This window comes from Antechinus flavipes, chromosome 5 (assembly GCF_016432865.1).
Source record: "Antechinus flavipes isolate AdamAnt ecotype Samford, QLD, Australia chromosome 5, AdamAnt_v2, whole genome shotgun sequence".
Lineage (NCBI taxonomy): Eukaryota > Metazoa > Chordata > Mammalia > Dasyuromorphia > Dasyuridae > Antechinus > Antechinus flavipes.
In genome coordinates this window covers 114,468,164-114,489,748 of record NC_067402.1, presented here as the reverse complement: position 1 = coordinate 114,489,748, position 21,585 = coordinate 114,468,164, and the positions used below count along the sequence as shown (strand labels likewise).

General features: G+C 45.4%; 1 protein-coding gene across 2 annotated transcripts in view; it reads left to right on the top strand.

Annotated features, from left to right (window-relative positions):
• STRIP2 (striatin interacting protein 2) overlaps positions 1–21,585 on the top strand; it is a 72,623-nt gene that overhangs the window by 4,598 nt on the left and 46,440 nt on the right. Inside the window, exons 3-15 of one of the 2 annotated variants that reach the window (XM_051962962.1) lie at positions 3,929–4,003; positions 4,607–4,741; positions 6,984–7,104; positions 8,016–8,084; positions 8,511–8,617; positions 10,130–10,257; positions 12,059–12,259; positions 13,382–13,608; positions 14,434–14,499; positions 16,899–16,962; positions 17,625–17,696; positions 19,323–19,397; positions 21,083–21,180. In XM_051962962.1, coding sequence (XP_051818922.1) covers positions 3,929–4,003; positions 4,607–4,741; positions 6,984–7,104; positions 8,016–8,084; positions 8,511–8,617; positions 10,130–10,257; positions 12,059–12,259; positions 13,382–13,608; positions 14,434–14,499; positions 16,899–16,962; positions 17,625–17,696; positions 19,323–19,397; positions 21,083–21,180 — 1,438 coding nt within the window. Of the gene's footprint in view, positions 1–3,928; positions 4,004–4,606; positions 4,742–6,983; positions 7,105–8,015; positions 8,085–8,510; positions 8,618–10,129; positions 10,258–12,058; positions 12,260–13,378; positions 13,609–14,433; positions 14,500–16,898; positions 16,963–17,624; positions 17,697–19,322; positions 19,398–21,082; positions 21,181–21,585 lie in introns of both variants that reach the window. The other variant, XM_051962961.1, reaches the window with a different exon arrangement.

Below are 21,585 nucleotides of genomic sequence, written 5' to 3'. Positions count from 1 at the left end.
CAAGTTCTGCATCTTGATTCTGTCATTCTTTAGATATGGGTAACATGCCTCATCCTTGGCCTTGAACATAGCATGTGTTAATTTACATTCAGTCTCCCTAGATCTTTTTCTGGTTGCAGATGGTATTTTCTATCCAAAGTCTATTGGGATTGCTTTGAATCACTGAACCACTGAGAAGAACCAAGTCTTTCATAGTTGATCATCACACATTGTTGCTGTAATTATGTACAATGTGTTTCTGATTCTGCTTGTTTTGCTCAGCATCGGTTCATGTAAATCTTTCCAGGCCTTTCTAAAAATCAGCTTGTTCATCATTTTTCATAGAACAATAATATTCCATTACCTTGGTGTACCACAACTTGTTCAGAGTTAATTTTTTCAAAGTTATTTTTTTATAGGATTATTGTCACTGAATAATTGTTTTCCTGCTTCTGCTCATTTCATACAAGTCTTTCCAGGTTTCTCTCAACCTGTCCCTTTTTTCATTTTATGCCATAATTTGCACTGCCTGTTTTCCCAAAACTCCTCCAACATTTGTCATGTTCTTTTTTTTTTTGTTATCTTTGCTAATCTGATAGATATAGAATGGAAACTCAAAGTTGCTTTAATTTGAATTTCTCTCATACTTAATGTAGTGGGGCATGTTTTCACATGGTTGTTGAGAGCTTGGATTTCATCATTTGAAAATTGCTTGTTTCTTCTTCTTTCCCCCTCCTTTTTTCTCCCTGTCCTTTTTCTCTTCTTTCTCTTCCTTTCTTCCTTTGTTCCTCCATCTCCTTTGTTCTTTTCCTTCTTTCCCTCTCCTTTCTTTTCTTTCTATTATTTTTTCTTCCTCTCTTCTTCCTTTCCATTGCCTTTCTTTCCTCTCTCCCTCCTTTTTTCTTCTCATTCTTTCTTCTTCCTTTCTTTTCTTTTTTCCTTCTTTTCTCCTCTCCTTTCTTTACTTTCTTCCTCCTTTCCTTCCTTCTCCCTCTCCTTCCTTTCCCTCTTTTTGTCCTCTTCTTCTATTTCCTCTCTTGTCTCCCCTCCTCTTTCATTATTAGAAATATCTGGGGCAGTAAACCATATATATAGATATAATTTTTCATGTTTTATTTGTTCCCCTAAAATCTTTTACCCCAAATCTTGTGCTGTGATATTTAAAGAATATAAACCCTACAATGTGAACCTGCAGGATCCAGCCAAAACAGCCTGGATTGTCAAAGACAGTGGCCTCTGCATGTATACTACCCTCCCCTCCCCCCGCCACACCCCCATCCTGGGATATTCCTAAAACTGTAGCTGAGCAAATCCCACTCATCTGTCAGAGCTGGGCTGGTGCTTTTCAGTTGTTTGTTTTTTAGCTCAGACTGAGTGTGCTCCCTTCAGTATTTAAAGACCTCAATGTTCAGTGAGGTACGAATGCCAGTTATTAATAAGTAGCTCCCTTCGTGCCTGGGAAAAAGATGAGGTGAAAATTAAATTTTCTGTCACATGGAAGTGATACTTTAAGGCACGTTTCTCTCAGAAGACACATCTTTTGAGAAGTTCTTAGGAATAAGTGCAGAGGAAAATGTCTTGATGAATGACAGGGAAAGAGAGAACAAAGTAGCTCTATCCTGCCTCTTTCCCCCACCCCCATACACACCCTGAGGGACCTCGTTCTCATTTTTGCTTTATTTCCTAGATTCTGCACTCTTGTATCTTGTCATTGTGACAAAGTAGGTGTTGCCTCTGTCTGACAGCTAGGTAAATTGAGACTCAGAGAAAGAGTCATGAAGACTGAATTCAGACTCAGGCCCTGCCACTGATTAGATCTTTCATTCCTTCCTTCCTTTCTCTTTCTCTCCCTTCCTTTCTTTCTCTTTCTTTTCCTTCTTTCCTTCCTTTGTTTTTTAGACAATCGGGGTCAAGTGACTTGTCCAGGATCATGTAGCTAGTAGAAACCTGAATTTTCTAATCTATAAAAAAAGGGCATTGGATAGGGATTATCTCTAATTCTTCTAATTCTAAATAGTCTTGAAAGACAGGATTTGTGGGTGAGGGAAGGAGGGAAAGAAAACATGAGTATTTTTCACATTCTAGGACTTTCAAACCTATAGTTGCTTCCTGTTGGATTCATTTGATTGCTGCAGTAGAACACTGGCTAAATTTCATGAATTCAGCTGGGAACCTAGCTGATGAAAAGTGGCTTCAGGTCAAGAAACCTGGATTTACCAGTCTCAAGTACTCTCCATTCTTGGTATCTCTAAGTCCCTTGCCGACCCCAGGACACATCTCTTTCTGGATTTCATTCAGTGTTGATCATAGAAAATTAACTTTGTTGTTGTTCAGTTCAGTCTGACTATAAGTCTTTTATCTATAGGTTTTTTTGGTAGAGATCAGTGGAATGTTTTGCCATTTTCTTCTCCAGCTTATTTACAGATCAGGAACTGAGGCAAATGAGTTAAGTGATTTGTCCAGGGTCATACAACTAGTAGGTGTCAGAAGCCAGATTTGAACTCAGATTTTCCTGGCTCCAAGCTCTATCCACCTAGCTGTCTCGGAGAATTGTAATGTAATAATTCTTATTATTTATATGCAAATAACTTACTTATATAAGAAATTTGTTTAGAAATAATTACATAGTGACTTAAGGATTACAAAGTGTATTTGTATATTTGATCCTCACAAGAGCCCTGTGAAGTAAATGCTATTATTATTCCTATCTTATAGATAACCTACTGGAGCCTGTTCCTTAAGTAACTTGCCCAGAGTTATACAACTAATAAGTTTCTGTGATGAGATTTGAATTTACAAAGGGAATTGCTACCCAGTTGGTGAGGTAGTCCACTGTGCCTTAGAGGAGGGGCAGGTTGGAGAATGGAGAATTGTCTACCTTTAACCAGACACATTGATCAAGGGAGTGTCAATGATGCGATTTGTTGTATGTTCAAGGTACATGCTGCCTTTTTTCTTTCTCTCTAGTCACATTTATTTCCCTGCCCCAGATATGATAGGAAGGAGTCCTTGAGTTCCCTCCTCAGAGAGAAACATTAGTGGTCTCTACCTGGAATAACTTCACTGTCTCTCTTCTCTTTCCCCCACTTGTGTTTGTGTGACTCGGCATCAGCCCCTTTCAATATCTATTTTGTTCTCTTTAATCTCTTGTTATTTTATTTGGTGTTTTTCTTGAGGCAATTGGAGGTAAGTGACTTGCCCAGGGTTACACAGCCAGGAAGTGTGAAGTGTCTGAGGTCAGATTTGAACTCAGGTCCTCCTGACTTTAGGACTGGTGCTCTCGTTAATTTTTAAAAATCATTTTGCAATTCTTTCCTTGGTGTTCAATACTTCATTCCTTTCTGCAGAGGGGGGTGTTTCTCAGAGAGTGCAAACAACACTTAGCTCTGCATTTTAAAAAGTGATATGGGCTTTAGAATCTGTAGAGATGGAATTGATTTCAGTCAAAATGAACAAGCCATGAGAAACTTAAGCCCCAAGAGAGGGGAATAATGGAAAGACCATGTGATATAAACTAAAGGTCACTGAATCAGGAGCCGGGAGACCTAGGTTTTTAGTTCTAATCTTAGTCCTGCTACTAGCAAGCTGAATGATGTTGGGTAAATTCATTTACTTCTCTGGGTTCATTGTTTCCTCATCTGTAGCTGTCCACTGAGCTCAGTGGACTCTAAGGAACTTCCCAGCTCTAATACTGAATCCTTGCTGTTCTGTTTCTTTTTTCTGTAACCCAAATTGGGTTGCCCTATCTATTGCAGTAGCCAGCTGGCTGGAGGAGTGCAGATTTGACTGTCTAATCGCCTGGGGACCTGGGTGGTTATTTTTAACTTTCTCCTCAGAAGGGGAGGAAGCTGGATCTGGGCAGGGCTGGGCACAGGAATGTGTTGGAAACCCCAGCTCTTCCACTACCAAAGTGCCGGTGACTCTCTGTCCCCTATGTTCCCCCCCACAGAACTGTACAGCTACACTGAAAACCCAGAATTCACTATCAACCGGCATTGCTTTGAAGAGGATTTCAGGACTCAAGGTGCCCCAACGTCCCCGTGATGAGAGACCCTTTCCTCCTAGGAGCCAGGGAGCAAGAGTTCTCTGACTGACCCATATGGCACTGACCTCCATTTCTCCTGTGGAACCTGGGTATAATCTAACAGGTGGCCACAGAGGAGGACAATCGTGTCTTCCTGTTCCTGAATCTCAGGAACTCCCCATTGGTTGAACTGGAGGGAATGCTTGCATTGGGTGCCTGGGCAATATTATATATTCAAACTGAAACCTTGCTGCTCCAGAAGAGATGATGAAATAGGCCCCAGCTAAAGGACACCTGAGTTAGAGACTCTCCTACCTGCATGTTCTTAGCCGCCTCCTCCTTTCCCCCCTTCTAGGTCTGTCTCCTGCTGCCAGAAAAATGACTTCTTGGAAATTCTTTTAAGTCCCTTCTGACACTCCTGTGTCATTGGCCACCTTGGACCCTTGATTCCCACTTCCTCTTCATTTCTCACTAGAAGGAGGGAGGTTTGAGAGTTACAAGCAGCCTGGGAGGGAAGGTGGAGAGATGCTCAGACATCGTTAGGCTAGGAGGGAGTAGGCCAGTTTGGGCTCACAGAGGGCACGGGGCCTCCTTTCTCCCCAGTACAAGGCAGGGGCTGGCTGGAACTGGAGGAGGCCTCACAGAAAGCCTATATAATGCGTCTCCTGAACCGGTTGGAAGTGGTTAACAGGGAACAACGGCTGAAAGTGGCTCGGGCTATCCTCTACCTGGCCCAGGGTAAGTGTTTCACATATGTGCTCTGAAGGGTTATTTTTTTAAAATTTTTTTTATTAAAGTTTTTTACTCTTCATAACATAGGCATAGATAATTCTGCAACATTAGCCCTTGCAAAAGCTTGTGTACCAGTTTCCCCCTTCTTCTATCCCCTCTTCCCCACCTAGATGGCAAGTAATCCAATATATGTTAAACATGGCAGAAATATATATTGTTAAATCCATTTTATGCAAACATATTTATACAATTATCTTGCTACGCAAGAAAAATCAAAGCAGAAAAGAAAATGATGAAAATAAAATGAAAGCAAAAAAACAACAAAAGTGAAAATGCTATGCTGTGAACCACACTCAGTTCCCACAGGCCTCTCTCTGGGTGCAGATCACTCTCTTTATCACAAGATAAAGATATTACAAGATATCATTGGAACTGGTCTGGATCATCTCATTGTTGGCAAGAGCCGCATCCATCAGAATAGATCATATAATATTGTTGCTGTGAACAATGTTTTCCCAGTTCTGCTCACTTCATTAGCATCAGTTCATGTAATTCTCTCCAGGTCTCTTTGAAATCATCCTGCTAGTCATTTCTTACAGAACAATAATATTCCATAACATTCATATACCACAATTTATTCAGCCATTCTCCAATTGATGGGCATCCACTCAGTTTCCAGTTTCTGGCCACTACAAACAGAGCTGCCACAAACATTCTTGTATATACAGGTCCCTTCCCCTCCTTTAAGATCTCTTTGGGATATAAGCCCAAAGTAGTAACACTGCTGAGTCAAAAGGTGTGCATATTCTGAATTGCTCTCCAGAATGGTTAGATCTGTTCACAGTTCCACCAACAATAACGTTGTAGGATTATTTTCAAAGAGGTTGATTCTCTGCATTGACAAGAACTCCCATTCATCCACTGGCAGCTGTAGCTATTTACTGGGGATAGTCTAATGCTTTCTGGGGGATTTGGAGTAATAATGGCACTTGGGTCTAACTCTACTGGATCCTGTGCTTTAAAATCTGCCTCTATCTTTCCAGGCAACTCTGGGTTCTTCCATTGTAATGCCGGAGAAACTGAGGCAGGAGAGAGATTAGAGAGTTTTAATATTTTATTAATGGGAGAGTAAGATTGACTGGACAAGACTCATTTGGAATTATCCAGTGCTGAATGGGAGAATCTCAAATCTTTAAGTACCTTTTTGGAGACAAAGAAGAGGAAAGGAGGGAAAGTTTCTATCAGGAAGGGGAGGCCATAAACCCTAAAAAAATCCAGAGACAGGATGTCTGAATACAAAGAAGTAAAGATATCGTGGGGTATCTTGGAATATTTTAAAGGGATACTGTAAATCCTTGAGGACACAAAAGAGTCAGGAAATCTACTCTCTTGTTTATCTTGCTAATTTATAACTTGAGAGTGAATAATCCTTAGCTTTATTGGGTCAGAGGGGGATTTACAACTAAAGGGATTGAGATAAAACAGTTAAGGAAACTGGGACAAGGGAAACTCGTACAGGGAAACTGAGTCAGGACAGTTAAAGAGAACTGTGGCATAACACCATTTACCTGATGGGGAAAGTGATTCTGACTTGCACTCCAGCCAGTCAAAAATCAAACCCTCCCTATGTACAACTGCCCTCGTCAAGCCCCTGGGAGGCAGGGAGGAGAGAAAATATGGGCAGGATAAAGAATGGACTAATAGGAGAAACATATACCACAGGTGCCTAAAAGGCGACAAAGGGAAAGGCGAGGAGAGTTCAAGTTAATACAGTTTGAGCAAAATGTTGAGGGGAATCTGAGTCCTTGCACTGGGGTGGGGTTCATCCTGGAAGAGATGACTTTTTGAGCCAAGCCTTGGTAACCCTAGAATTATATGGACCTTTGTGGAGACTTTATAAGAGAATGTGAGCAAGAGTTACACAGGATGAGAAGGCATGGATAGGGTGGAATCTGCACCACCATGAGAGTGCTCACTTCTATGAGGTCATGAAATCCAAGAGGGGAAATGAGTTTTTCTGGCAGGAAATGCAAGCTAATGAACAAAGAGCTGAAGAGACAAGGGCTTAGTGGAAGGCCGACTGTTGATGAGGGTGGGCTTGACCCAGGAAGCATGGCCTGCTCCCTTTTTCCTTCTCTCCCACCAGTAAGATTTGGGGAAATCTGGCACTTCTCAGGATAGGTAGAGCAAGCAGCCAGGGGAGGGATGGCCTCTACCTGATTTTTCATCCTACTTTTCCCTCTCTCAGGCACCTTTGGTGAATGTGACACAGAAGCTGACATCCTGCACTGGTCCCGATATAACAGCTTTCTCCTCTATCAAATGGGAACTTTCACTGCTTTCCTGGAGCTACTGCATATGGAGACTGAGTGAGAGACCTGTGGGATGGCCATTCTTGGGACCAGGCTCCCCTGCTTTGGGCACAGCAGGGAACAGGGTGCTACCTAAAGCACCCCCGGTGCTTTTCTACCTGGCCCCTCAAAACATATATCAGCTGATTCTCTTCTACCCTTTGCTCATGAGTTCTTAACTCAATATAGAAACTATTTGAAAAATAGTCAAAAAAATCAGTCAATCCTTTTGACTAGTTTGACAAAATTCTCTCGACACAGCTATGGTGCTGATACCTAAACCAGGTAGAGTGAAAACAGAGAAAGAATAATGAATATTGATGCAAAAATCTTAAATAAAATATTAGCAAAGAGATTATAGAAGTCATCCCCAGGATAATATACTATGACCAAGTAGGATTATATTAGGAACACAGGCAGATTCAATATTAGGAAAACTATTAGCATTATTTACTATATCAATAACCAAACTAAAATTAGTTCTTAACACTTACAAGAAGATAGAGTGTGAATTTGGGTAGGGAAAAAAATGACATCTTTATTTTCACATTTTAAAAAATATTTCATAGATATTTGTGAATATATCCATGTTCATACACAAATTTTTTTTTAATATTTAAAGTCATTATTCTAAGGAGTCACCAGACTCCAAAGGGGGTCTAGGCCCAGTGCTGTGCTAGGTACCATGGGAGACATAAGCTGGGTAGATCCATAATCTATGTTCTTTTTTGTCGATGAGAAAATGTGTGGCAAGCATCCTGAAACCTTAAAGTTCTAGAAAAAGATGAATTATTATTGTGATTATTATTTCATCTTTCCTGCGGGTTTTCTTTGACTTAGCCTGCTCATGCTGTGTGGGGTGGGGAGGGGAGGGACAGTGAATAGGAGTCTGGGGAGTTCTCATTCTGCCTCCTTCCTCCCCATGGCAGCAACAGCCAGGCCTGCAGCAGTGCCCTTCGGAAACCAGCCATTTCCCTCGCAGACAGCACAGAGCTCAGGTGACGGGGATTTGTGGGTGTCTGGTGCCCAGGGCCCTCTGACGTCCACCCCAGAGGGTGGGCCAGCATGGGAGCTGGATAGGAGAGGCCTGAAGCAGGAGCCGGGACTCTGGGGCTCTGGTCTCGTTGCTCGCCTCGTCCGCTCTGGGCTGTCGGGGAGCTAGAGGGAGAAGTAGCCTGCTAGGGCCTGTGATAACTCTTGTGGACGAGCTCGGTGGGGGGCTTACCGCTTCCCTGAGGTTTGGCTCATTTAGCCCCCGGCCTTCCTCCAGGCCACAGGGGTATCGTCCTCTGCCCACTCTTAGCTGGGGGTTCAGATCCCCAGCCCTGAGCCACAGAGAGCATTCTCCCGAAGCCACGCCTTCCTTTGGGTTCTCCTTCCCCCAATGACAACGGCCTCCGACCTGCCTCTTCTCCCCCCCGCAGGGTGCTGCTCAGTGTCATGTACCTGATGGTGGAGAACATTCGCCTGGAGCGGGAGACAGACCCCAGTGGATGGCGGGCAGCCCGGGAGACCTTCCGAACAGAGCTGAGTGAGGAGTGTGACTTTGGGGAGCGCCAAGGGGGTTTGGGCCTTGGCTTGTGGAGGGAGAAGCAGATGGCCGTGCTGTCTAGGCCACAAACCTTGCCATGGCACAGACCTGGCTGCCACAAAGTGCCCGAATTTGGTATTCAGCCGTGGCTCTGTTGTCACCTGGGCCTCGGTTTCCCCAATTGCAAAATGAGATGAGTTGGACTAGGTGACCTCAGAAGTCCTTTCCAACACTAAATCTATCTTCCTAGGACCTATTTGCTGTTTGATATTGAGCAAATTGCTTAATTTTTCTGTGCCTTGGTTTCCTCAGCTGTAAAGGCCCCAATCCTTCCATATTTGATAGGATAGGAATGGGGATGGTTTATGAAATGTGAAATCTTTCCATAGTCAGTGGGGGCACGTGAATTTTTGTTCAGGTTTTTTAGGGTGGAAATAGTGAAGAGAGGTAAGTTTTTCAATTGTTTTTATTGCTAACAACTTATCTGTGTTCTGTTTTTGGTGAACTGCACTCTGACTCTTAGACACTTGCACATTAAACAACTACATCCATGTATTTCAATAGTAAACTTCCTTTGTGTAGGAGGATGTGTGTGTGTATGAGAGAGAGAGACAGAGACAGAGGGGGGAGGGAGAGATGGGGAGAAGAGAGGGACAGACACACAGACAGACAGTGGGGAGAGGGAGATGGGGAGGAGAGAGGGACAGACACAGAGAGACAGACAGACAGACAGTGGGGAGAGGGAGATGGGGAGGAGAGAGGGACAGACACACAGACAGATAGTGGGGAGAGGGAGATGGGGAAGAGAGAGGGACAGACACACAGAGAGACAGACAGACAGATAGTGAGGAGAGGGAGATGGGGAGGAGAGAGGGACAGACACACAGACAGACAGTGGGGAGAGGGAGATGGGGAGGAGAGAGGGACAGACACACAGAGAAACAGACAGACAGATAGTGAGGAGAGGAGATGGGGAGGAGAGAGGACAGACACACAGAGAGACAGTGGGGAGAGGGAGATGGGGAGGAGAGAGGGACAGACACACAGACAGACAGTGGGGAGAGGGAGATGGGGAGGAGAGAGGGACAGACACACAGAGAGACAGACAGACAGATAGTGTGGAGAGGGAGATGGGGAGGAGAGAGGGACAGACACACAGAGAGACAGACAGACAAATAGTGAGGAGAGGGAGATGGGGAGGAGAGAGGGACAGACACACAGACAGACAGTGGGGAGAGGGAGATGGGGAGGAGAGAGGGACAGACACACAGAGAGACAGACAGATAGTGAGGAGAGAGGGACAGACACACAGAGAGACAGACAGACAGATAGTGGGGAGAGGGAGATGGGGAGGAGAGAGGGACAGACACACAGACAGACAGTGGGGAGAGGGAGATGGGGAGGAGAGAGGGACAGACAGACTGGGGGAGAGGGCCAGACAGAGAGAGAGGAGAGAAATGAGGCAGGAGATGAGGGTCACTCCTGTGACTCTCAATACCCTTTTCTCCCCAGGCTTCGCGGTGCACAGTGAGGAGCCGTTTGTTCTCCTGCTCTTCTCCATGATCACCAAATTCTGCAGTGGCCTCGCCCCTCACTTCCCCATGAAGAAGGTCCTGCTTCTGCTGTGGAAGGTGGTCCTGGTGAGTCCGCAGCCCGCTCCTGCCTCTTCAGACTGGCAGGGCAGGCAGTTCTGGTATCTCCCTGACCCCCCTTATTTTCCTTCCTAAGCTAAGATCTGGGGGGACCTTGGGTCCAAGCAGAGAGCTCACAGGGCAAGCAGAGGCATCGGGTCTCTCCTAATTGAGAGCAGTTTAGAGAGTTCAGTCCCAGCTTCTGAGATGAAGTAAGGGAAGAGGAGCGCAGTTCCCCGCGGGCCGGAGCCGTTCGTGGGCCGTTCCCTCGGAGACTCGGCACTGTCTCACCTCAGAGCTGAGAGGCCGCTGCGGTCGGGGCACCTTTTCCACGTGTAGCCCGGAGAGGGGACAGAGGGAAGGTTCGGCAGTGATGCGACGGGCCGGACTTTTTTTGGGACCCGGGGGAGCGGGCGCTAAGAACTGAGCGGGCCGGGGATCCGGTCCCGGCCTGGCTGCGGACTCGTGTGGTCTCGAGCTCGGGAGAGAGCGCTGTCTTGGAGTCGGGGGAGGTCGGGCTTCCGATCCCACCTGTAACAGCCGGTACCTGGGCCCCTCTCCAGGCTCACTTTCCTTATCAGCTAGGTTCCCATCTTCCAGTGGAGGAAACTGAGGGCCCGAGGTCAGGCCGAGCAGAGGCCGGACGGCAAGCTGAGGCCTTCCCGCCTTCAGGGTCCCACCGGGACCGCCTCCCCACGGTGTCGGAGGCCCTGGGGGGAGGGGCCTCTTCCCGCCCTCCTTATCAGCGCAGAGTGTGATGCGCTCAGACATACAAGGCGCGCCTGTTACTTCCCACTGTCCGATCCAGGGGAGCCCATGATCTCCGGGAGCCTCAGTGTCCCCATCTGTCCAATGGGGTGGCCGCAGCTTTCTGTGCACAGCAGCGCCCACTCCCAGAGACTGCCTGGTATCCCTGAGGCGGAGATGTTCTGTCCTTGGGGCTGCTGCCGGGATGCCGGGGGGCGCATCGGGCAGGCTTCAGAGCGCTGTAACGGTCGGTCACTAGCACTGTTATCGGTGACTGGGCCTGAGCCTCCCCATCCCGGCTTAGGGAGCACCTGCCTCCCGGCCTGGGCCTTTGCCAACAGCCCGGGCTTCTCCTGGCAGGGAGGAGACCCCCCCCATATTGTTCCCCCCCAGTCCCCGCCCCCGGGGCTTCTGGCCCTCGCGCCTTGCTCTCAGGGAAGCCCCGGGCCGCCATTTTGGGGTCTGGCTGTGGGACCCTGGGCCCGTGGCTGAATCCTGGGTCCTCCTTTCCTCGTGTGTGAAATGAGCAGAAAGAAAACCCCAAATGGGCCAGAAGTCAGATGGCCTGAAATGACTGAAGAACCAGTCATTTGTGAAACGTCATTGTGAAATGACTGTTAGGATGAAATTAGTTAATGTATGTAAAGTGCGGTAGGAAAAAATGACATTTCTGTGGTGTCTTTAGTTTTAGGAAGCAATTTTCTCACATCAGCTTGAAAGAAAGACAGTGCAAGTATTATCATCCCCATTTTACAAATAAGGAGACTGAGACACAGGGAATTTAAGGGACTTGTCCAAAGTGTCATGGCCATGTAAATCATAGAGCTTATTACCAAGTTTGTTGGCCATATTGATGTTCACTATTGACCTTTTAACAAAATATTTATAGATAAATGTAATGCTAAGGCTGTTACTTATTAGCCTCTTAAACCCCCACGTTCCTTAGAGCCCAGGTTAATACTCTAGCCATATTCCCCTTTCTCTTCTTCCCAGCCCCGTTGCGCCAGACAGTGAAGGCTGTCTCATGTCCCATGGTCCTTTCCCCCCTCTCTCTCCCCTTCAGTTTACGCTGGGTGGTTTTGAGATCCTGCAGAACTTGAAGATACAGAAGAGGGCAGAGTTTGGCCTGCCCCCACTGGCAGAGGACAGCATCCAGGTGGTCCGCAGCATGAGGGCCGCCTCACCCCCCTCCTACACGCTGGACCTGGGGGAGTCGCAGATGGCTCCACAGACCTCCAAGCAACGAGGCCGCCGGGGGCGCAAGGTGAGCCAGGGACCCCAGGACGCCACTGGGCATCTCAGTCTGAGCAGAGAACAGGGAGAGGATCGCGCGCTCACCCTTGTCCCCCCGGCCTCTCCCACGGGAGTCCCAGGGATCGGGGCAAGAGTTCTCCGCGTCCCACTGGGGCAGGCCGTGCTCTGGGCTGCCGCTCACTATAGTTCTTCAGCCCATGTCCCATGCGGATTCTAGCAGAATACAAGCTCCTGGGCTCTTGCTGTCCAACCCTCAGGAGTCCTGAGCTGCCATGGGCCCCAGAGCAAACCAGGAAAGAAAGTGTTTAAGGGCTCCCACCCCAGACCCTGGAGCTCCTGGAGTGGTGCCCCCTACTCTTACCTCTGCCATGTGCATTGATCTCCCCAGGGGTCCCCCTGGCCCCTGAGATCAGGTACATTTGGCCAGGAATGGAAAGAGTTCCAACATTTACCAATAAAATAATAGAAGGCACAAAAAAGGTACATGTATCTTACGGGAGGAGTGGACGCCCCCAGATACTGTGTCCCTTTTGGGGACTGTCTGTCCCTGTTCCTGGCAGTACTGCCCTTGGTGATTGAAGGTGGGGCTCATTTGTTCCCCAAGTCCTGGGCAAGGGTTCTAGGGTGGGTCATCTGCTCTTTCACGCCTTGTTATTCTTGTAACTGCGGCATAGACTGCTGGCCCAGGATTAAAGGTACATGAGACGTGGGGCAGACCATGGATCTGTTGACCCATGTGTAACTCAAAGCCTTCACACCTACTGGCTGGAATGGACACTAACCTGAGTCCTCACATGGGAAGGAATATGTTATTCCACATGCCTTGCCTCCTTCCCTGAAGGGGAAAAAAGGAAAAGCAAGGCAGGGCTTTGGGACCTTCCATTGTCATGGGGTGGGTAGAAAGGGCTTGTGTCTGGGCTATGTGCTGCCCTTCTGTTAGTGTGACCCGTTGGGAATTTCTCATACTGGGTCAGAACCAATGGGATAGAGAGTGGAAAACGGCATCCTTGGAAAAGAAGAGCTGGTGTGGACCCAGTCCCTTTCCTTGTGCCCCCAGCCTGCTCCTTACAGCAAGGCTGTGGGATAAGGGCTGCTTTTCCTGACCCCACTCACCTCTGCCTCTATCCAGCAGCTCCTCACAAAGCAGGACAGCCTGGACATCTACAATGAACGGGATCTCTTCAAGAATGAGGAGCCTCCCCCGGAGGAGGAGGAAGAGGCAGGGGAAGGGGAGAGCACCCTGGATGGAGAGCTTGACCTGCTGGAGCGGGGACCCATGGTCCCACCTCTGCCTTCCCAGACTCCTACCACAGAACGTGTGACTTTCCCCAAAGGCTTACCGTGGGCCCCCAAGGTCAGGTATGTTTGGACAGGAAGGGGAAGGGAAGGGAATAAATAAGCATTTATGTGCTGTCTGTGTACCAGGCACTCTGCTAAACATCTTACAAATATTATCTTATTTGATCCTCACGACAACCCCACGAGGTAGGTGGTACTATTATTCCCATTTCATAATTGAGGAAACTGGGGCAGACACAGATTAAGTGACTTGCCCAGGACCACATAGCTAGAAAGTATCTGAGGCTAGATTTGAATTCAGGTGTTGCCAACTCTTGGCCAGAAATGGGGAAAGGTTTCCACTCCAAAAGAACAGAAAGCATATACAAGATGGCTCTTCAATGGAAGGAATGCTCTAAGACAAGGTGGGCTAGACCGGGAGATAGGAATCCTGGATTCTAAGGGTTCTGGAGCTCTTCCCTACATTTCAAGGCCTGAGGATCTGGGCCCTTAAAAGTCTCTCGTGATTTGCTTTTCTATAGTGCTTTGCACATAGTAGGCACTTAATAAATGCTTGTTGGTTGAATTTGTGAAGGTCTATCCTGAATTCCAAAGGTCAGGTAGGCTTGGTCAGAAATGGAACAACAAAGCAAGCTCAAGGGGGAGCCAGAAATTCTGGGTTTCAGCTAGCCCCTTTTTCTCTTCTTCACCCCCCAACTCCCATTCTTCCCTGCCCCTCCCCATCTCAGGACCTAGCTATGTAGGCCCTTAAAGATTTTCTTTTGCATTCTGTTTGGTTTTTTTTTAATGTTCCTGGCATATGTAAGTTAATTAACAAATGCATGACTGGCTGGCTGATTTTTTTTCTGTCCATCTCTCTCTGCCCTTTCCTTGCTGCCCCCTCAGACAGAAGGACATCGAGCACTTCTTGGAGATCAGCAGGAACAAATTTATCGGCTTCACCCTGGGGCAGTAAGTAGCTTTGTGATCTGGAGGTGGGAGGGAAGGGCAAGAATGGGCTGCATGCTGTGAGATCTTGACATAAGGAGCAGAAGAAATTAGAATTGTTTTCTGACAGCTATGGACTCATAGGATGTCAGAATTGGAAGAGACCTGTCTGATTCTTCCCATTTTACAAGGAGAGAAACTGAGGCCCAGGGAAGTTTGGTTATGCTAGTCAGTGGCCAAGCTAGGCCTTAAATACAAGTTTCACAACTTTGTGCCCTTGTACTGTGCTGGTAAAAAGCTGGACTTGGAGACCTCCTTTCTGCTCCCTACCTTCTCTTTCTCCTTCCTCTTCAGAGCATATAAATATCACTTAAGGAGTTTCTTTCATAGTAATATCTCAAGGATAACTTCTATCTACTTGATTGAAACCTGGAAGCTCTGCCACTGATTGGTTATGACCCACAGCCTCCTCTCTGGAAGAGCTTTCTTGTTCCCATTTTGAAGTTGCATCATACTATGATCATAATAATTTAGTCTAGATTTTTTTTCATTAGTATTTTATTTTTCTAAATACATGTAAAGATAGTTTTCAACATTCATTTTTACAAAACTCTGTTCTAAATTTTTCTCCCTCCCTCCATTACTTGTTCCCCTCTCCCAAAGTAGTAAGCAATCTGATAAAGATTAAATATATGCAGTCCTTTTAAATATATTTCCATATTTGTCATGTGGTGTAAGAAAAATCAGACCAAAAGAAAAAAGATGGAAAATACTATTCTTTGATCCACATAGATCTCTCTCTGGATGCAGATGGCATTTCCATCCCAAACCTATTAAAATTGCCTTGAAGCACTGCATTCTTGAGAAGAGTCACATCCATCACAGTTGTTCATCATATATAGATAACATCTTTTTTTTTATTTTAAATTTTATTTAATAATTACTTTATATTGACAGAATCCATGCCAGGGTAATTTTTTTTACAACATTATCCCTTGCACTCATTTCTGTTCCAATTTTTCCCCTTCCTCCCTCCACCCCCTCCCCTAGATGGCAAGCAGTCCTATATATGTTGGATATGTTGCAGTATATCCTAGATACAATATATGATAACATCTTTTTTAAAAAAGATTTTTGTTGATATTCTTTTGTTGGTACATCACCTAGATTGTCCCTTCCCCTCCTAGAGAGCCATCTTTAATAAAAAAAAAATTTAAAAAAAAAAGGAAAAGGGAAATAAAAATTAAGCAAAAAAGAATTTCCAATATATGGAAAGAATCTATATGGTGTTATATGCAGCATTATAATATATATCCAACATTATATGCAACATTTCATTTCTATAGATCTCTAGATCTATAAGAATGAGGAAAGGACTATGGATATCACTTCTTAAGCCTTGTGAAGCACTTTGTTCATGACAATCCTAGGAGAGTGTAAATGTCATTATCCTCATTTTACAGAGGAGGAAACTAATGCAATGCAAGAAATATTTAATTAAAAGCGTACTATCTGCCCAGAAAAAATCAGTCAGCCAGTCATGCATTTGTTAATTAACTTACTATATACCAGGAACATTAAAAAAAAATCTGAGTGTGATAAAAATGAAATTATTCTTCTTCTCAGGGAACTTGCATTCTTTTAGAAGCTTAAGATACTTAGCTGGACAGCCATGTGGTACAATAGATAGAAGCCAGGAAGGAGTGAGGAAGATCTGCCTTCAAATCCAATCCCAGATGTTTGCTTACTGGCTATGAGGTCTTGGAAAAATAGATAATCTCAGTTTGCCCGAATTGCCTTATCTGTAAAATGAGACCAACAACAACTCCCCACCTTGCAGGTTTGTTGTGAGGATCAAATGAGATAACATTTATAAAGAGCTCAGCACAGTGCCCAGCAGATAGTAAATATTATTATTATTACTAGCCCAAGGTTACACAACTACTAAGTGTCAGAGCTGGGACTTGAACCTCATTCTTCCAAACCCAGTGTTTCCATCCACTGTACCTCCCCTTATGATCCCTGTGCTGCCAGATTCCACCCGGTAAACAGATTGAATTTTCTGTCTTGTACCACAGTAATTCCAAAACTGAGTTCCCCCATTGGGGTCCTTCTTCTGAGGCTTTTAGTTAAAGAAAACAATGGACCTGAGTCATAGGGACCTTTTTCATATGGAAATAATGTTGTAGAGTTGACCTTTCTAGCCAGATCCTCGAGTGTTTTCTTCCTGCCTTGTCACCATTGACCCATCCTCTCAATATCCTTTGTTTCCTTTGGCTACTGCAGGGTCTTTGGCAGCTATGGAGGTGTCTGAGATGATGAGGGAAGGAAGGGAGGGCCTGTGACTCAGAAAGCTGGATTTTTCTTGTGATTCTGGGGGAGACCTTTAATCTGGGTGTCTTGGGCATTTTTGCCTCTTGTAGGGACACAGACACGTTGGTGGGATTGCCGAGACCCATCCATGAAAGTGTGAAGACCTTGAAGCAGGTAACCAAGATTAGTGTACCGTGGCGGAGAAGCTGACTTGTCCATCAGGGATGTCCCAGAATTCTCCAAACATCTCACTGATCACTGCCCAAGAAGAGATCAGGGCTCTCTCTGGAATCTATTAACATTGTCCTTTTGAGAGAAATCCAAATGATGAAAACTTTCCTTTAGCCCCCTCTTCCTCCCTTCCCCTCTTCTTCATTTCTTCTCCTTTCATTCCCTCCTTCCTATCTTTATTTCTTTAAATCAATTCATTTCAGCAGACAGTGGTTGCCAGATGATTACTAAATGAGCAGCCTTGAACAAATTACTTACAAGGTCTCAGTGTCCTCATCTGTAGGATGGATTGGATTTGATTACCTTTGACCATTCCTTTTCAATTCTTAAGTCTATGATAGTATCATCCATGTAAGACCACGCTGCAGTTAGCCATTGCTTGGGAGCCCTGGGCCAGTCCTGGTTGTGTATTAAGAGTGTTCAAAGCTTCTTAGCCCTGTGGTTCTAGGACAGGTGGACACCACACTTCTCCTGTGTTTTGCTGAGCAGTGTCTGCTTGTGTTCTGGGATGTACCCCAGAGAGTGGGTATAACTTTGCTCTTCACCATCGTGGCAAACTATTTTTGCCTCTCTCCCATATGATACTTTTCTCTCTGTCTCCCCAGCACAAATACATCTCCATCTCTGACATCCAGATCAAGAATGAGGAAGAGCTGGAAAAGTGTCCCATGTCGCTGGTGAGACAAGAGGCCTGGTGGTTGTGGGGAAGACAGAAGGAAGACACAGATGGGGTTTTGGAATTCTGTACAGACTCAGTGCTGTCAAGAAGGAACAACCAGAATGCGGGGGAAGAGAATGCACCCTGATTTGTCCTCATTCTTCAAGAGCCCTGTTTGCCAAGGCCCTGGTGGCACTTTGATTGCACTCAGTATAGAGATAGACACTCGCTTGAGACCCAAGAGCTGTGCCCACAGGACCTAGGAGTTCTGTCTTGGGGAAGGGACAGGTGAAGGGTTGACCACATTATGGCCTCTCACTCCTATCTTCTCTCTGTTTCCCATCCCTCATCCTATAAAAGTAAAAGCTTCGTGTATGGCAGCAAATATTTGTCACCAAGAGCAAAAATGGGGTAGTTGCATATTTTTGGCTAAGGAGGGGAAGGGGAAGACACTTTTCTGCACCAAGTCTTTCCTGTTTTTCTCCTCCTATTTAAAGGTCACTGGGCTGCCTTATAGATTTCTTCCCCCTCTATTTCTTCTTTCACACAATTCCAGTCTCCTCCTTCATTTCTCTCTTTTCCATCCCCCTCCTTCATTTTTCTCTTTCCCTTCAGTCAGGTCTTCCTCTTCCTGTTCCCCTGCGCCCCCTCCCTTCAGCTTTGACTATATAAAAGAGCTCTGGGGGATCTGTCCTCCTCACTGTGTGTCATGGTCTTGCCTGAGGCTCTGTGCTGAGCTCAGCTATATCCAGCCACAGCACATCCTCTCTGTGTCTAATGAAGCTTTGGCAAGGGCCTTGGCAGACTGACTCCTGGGTCCCTGGCTGTATTTCTCCCGGGCTTCAGCATAGCGATGCTGCATTGTGCTCCCCACCTGGAAAATAGTGAAAGAATTCTGGGCCATCAGCCAGGGGGATGGGAGGAAAGGAGCCAAGCAACATTAGTGCCATGAAGAATCCTCGAAATTTTTCTTGATTTTATACATTTGAAAGATGAGCCACATAGAACTTCTGAGCTTTTTGGTCACATGGCTCATTACAGGCAGCTGTGATCCCAATACACGTTTCTTATCTGACTCTCAAGTTAGTGCTCTTTTAGCACTAAATCACAATTGACTCTTGAATTATCTGGGAAGAAGCCCCAGGCAAATAGAAAGTGAGTGGTCTAGAATTTTTAATAGTATTTGATTTTTTCCAATTACATGGAAAAGTAGTTTTCAATATTCACTTTTTTTTTCCTGAAGCAATTGGGATTGTGACTTGCCCAGAGTCACACAGTTAGGAAGTGTTAAGTGTCTGAACTCAGATTGGAACTCAGGTCCTCCTGACTTCAGGGCTGATGCTCTATCCACTGTGCCACCTAGCTGCCCCTCAACACTCACTTTTATAAGATCCTGAGTTCCAAATTGTTCTCTCTTTTCCCTCCCCCCTCCCCAAGGCAGCAAGTAATCTGATATAGATTATACATGTACAGTCATTTTAAACATTTCCACATTATTCATGTTATGAAAGAAGAATCAGAACAAAAGGGAAGAATCAAGAGAAAGGAAAAAAAGTGAAAAGATTCTTTGATCTATAATCAGATTCTATAGTTCTTTCTCTAGATGTGGATATATGCTGAATAATCTTTCTGATTCCTATCATAGGGAGAAGAGGAAGTACAGGAGACCCCATGTGAAATCCTTTACCAGGCCATGCTGTATAACCTCCCACAGTACATGGTACGTTAATCCCTTCTCCCCCAAGGCCCTGGCTTTTCTCCCCTGTTCTGTGAAGGAGCCATAGGAATCATTCATTTAGGATCTCCAGAGCAACACCACTGAGCTCAGAAGGCTTCTCTGAATGGTTGAGTCAATTCACAGTTATATGGTCCACTCCCGTGATCTGGATTTGTTACTCTAGTGCTTTGTTAAGGGGGGAAACAATAAATCCCTTAGGTCCCTCTGGGAGGAGAAGAGCTATGGGTACTCTTCTCCTGGCTGAGGCAGCCCAGTCCCTTTCTAATGTTTCAGACTCAGAGAATCCCAAACTGTCCAAACTGGTGGGGACCTCACCTCAGACTTCTTCATTTTACAGATGAGGGAACTGAGGCCCAAGTAGGTTTTATCCAAGGTCTCACAGGTGGCTGGGGACACAGTTGACATAACTCAGACCCTGTGCTTTTGACTGAGAACCTTTCCAAATTTTTCCAAGGGAGTGTTGCCTGCTCTAAGTAAGCTAGGGGTCTTTCTGAACCCTCCAAAGACTCATTGGGACACACTCATCCTTGGATACACTCGAACAGCAGAGTGAAGCAGCTGTTCAGAATCCAGAGGAAGAAATAGAATAGATGGAAACGGAACTTTGGGGATATTTTCTTCACCCATCTGATTCCTGTGGTATTTTTCCTGTCTCCTTCAAATCTCCCTTATTGCCAAGAACATCCTTAAAACTCAAGGATGTAAATCTTGGAAGCAATTAGGTGACTCCGTGATTATAGCCCTGGATCTTGGGAGACAGGAAGACCTGAGTTTAAATCCTACTTGAGACAGATTGTATGATCTTCAGCAAGTAACTGAGTCTGCCTCAGTTTCCTCACCTATAAAATTAGAATAATAGCACCTACTCATTATTGTTTGTCCTCTCTTCTAGAAAAGGATTATGATGTCAGGAAGGAGATGCCATGACATGCAAATGAATTGGATTTAAGTGAGGGAGGGCTGTGCAAGGTTACCAGCCTCGCTTTCCCCTCCAGCACCATCTGAGTCTAATGGCAAGATATAGATCAGGACAGGTTGTTTAGAAGATCAAATGAAATAATATAGATAAAGTACTTTGCAAACCTTAAAGTGTTATGTAAATGTTAGTTATTATTCTTATTATTCCAATTCCAATTTTAGTTTTTACTTTTACACAAGCATATTTTATTGTAGCTCTCCCCTTTCCAAAGACATTAGTTCTTCAGTACATATAAGATAAAACACCATAAAGTGCTTCGCACACTACCTGGCACACCATAGGCACTTAATAAATGCTTATTCCTTTCTCTCTTTTCCTCTGAAGACAAAAGAGGAATGAAAATAGTACAATGAAAATTCTATAGTGCTTTGTACCTTGCCAAGTATTCTCAATTTACTCCACTATTCCAGAAACTGACATTCAGAGAAATCAAGTAATTTGCCTACAGTCACACAGCTACTCAGTGTTGGGACAAAGACTTTTTGTACTGACATCTCCTGACTCCTAGTTCTGTGTTCTCTCCCTTGTTCTTAGGGAACCCCCTCCAAATGCAAAATGCTATTAAGAAACTGAAAACTCCCATGTCTCTGCTTGAGTGAGATGGAGAGACAGGGAGCTGCCTTGGATCTCTTCCAGCTCTGTATCTCTGGGGGTGGGGAATGGGGAACTTTGTCTTCTTCATTCACAGATTGCTCTGCTGAAGATTCTCTTGGCTGCTGCCCCAACTTCCAAGGCCAAGACAGATTCAATCAACATCCTGGCTGACGTGTTGCCTGAGGAGATGCCGTGAGTGTTCCCCTTGGGCTCAGCGTTTGAGTACAAGCTGCTTGGTTTTGGATTTTTTTCCCATCACAGCAAACATATATTGCACCTACTATGTGCAAGATAAGAAGCAGTAGTAGTGTAGTGAATAGAAGACTCCAATGGAGTCAGAGAGAACTGAGTTCATTTAAAACTGCCTCTGACACACGCTGGCCATCTGATCCTGGGCAGGTCATTTTTACCTACCTGGGCCCAGGCAATTCATTAAGACTTATAACTTATGAATCAGTTGCTAATCTGCTTCAGTGGAGGAAAGCTTCATTACAAGGAGTTCCTCACACAAATGAATTCACTGGGGAAGGAAAGAAAGGAGGGAGGGAAAATCATACAAAATTCAATAAGCTATGGGTCCTCCCCTTAAGAAACTAG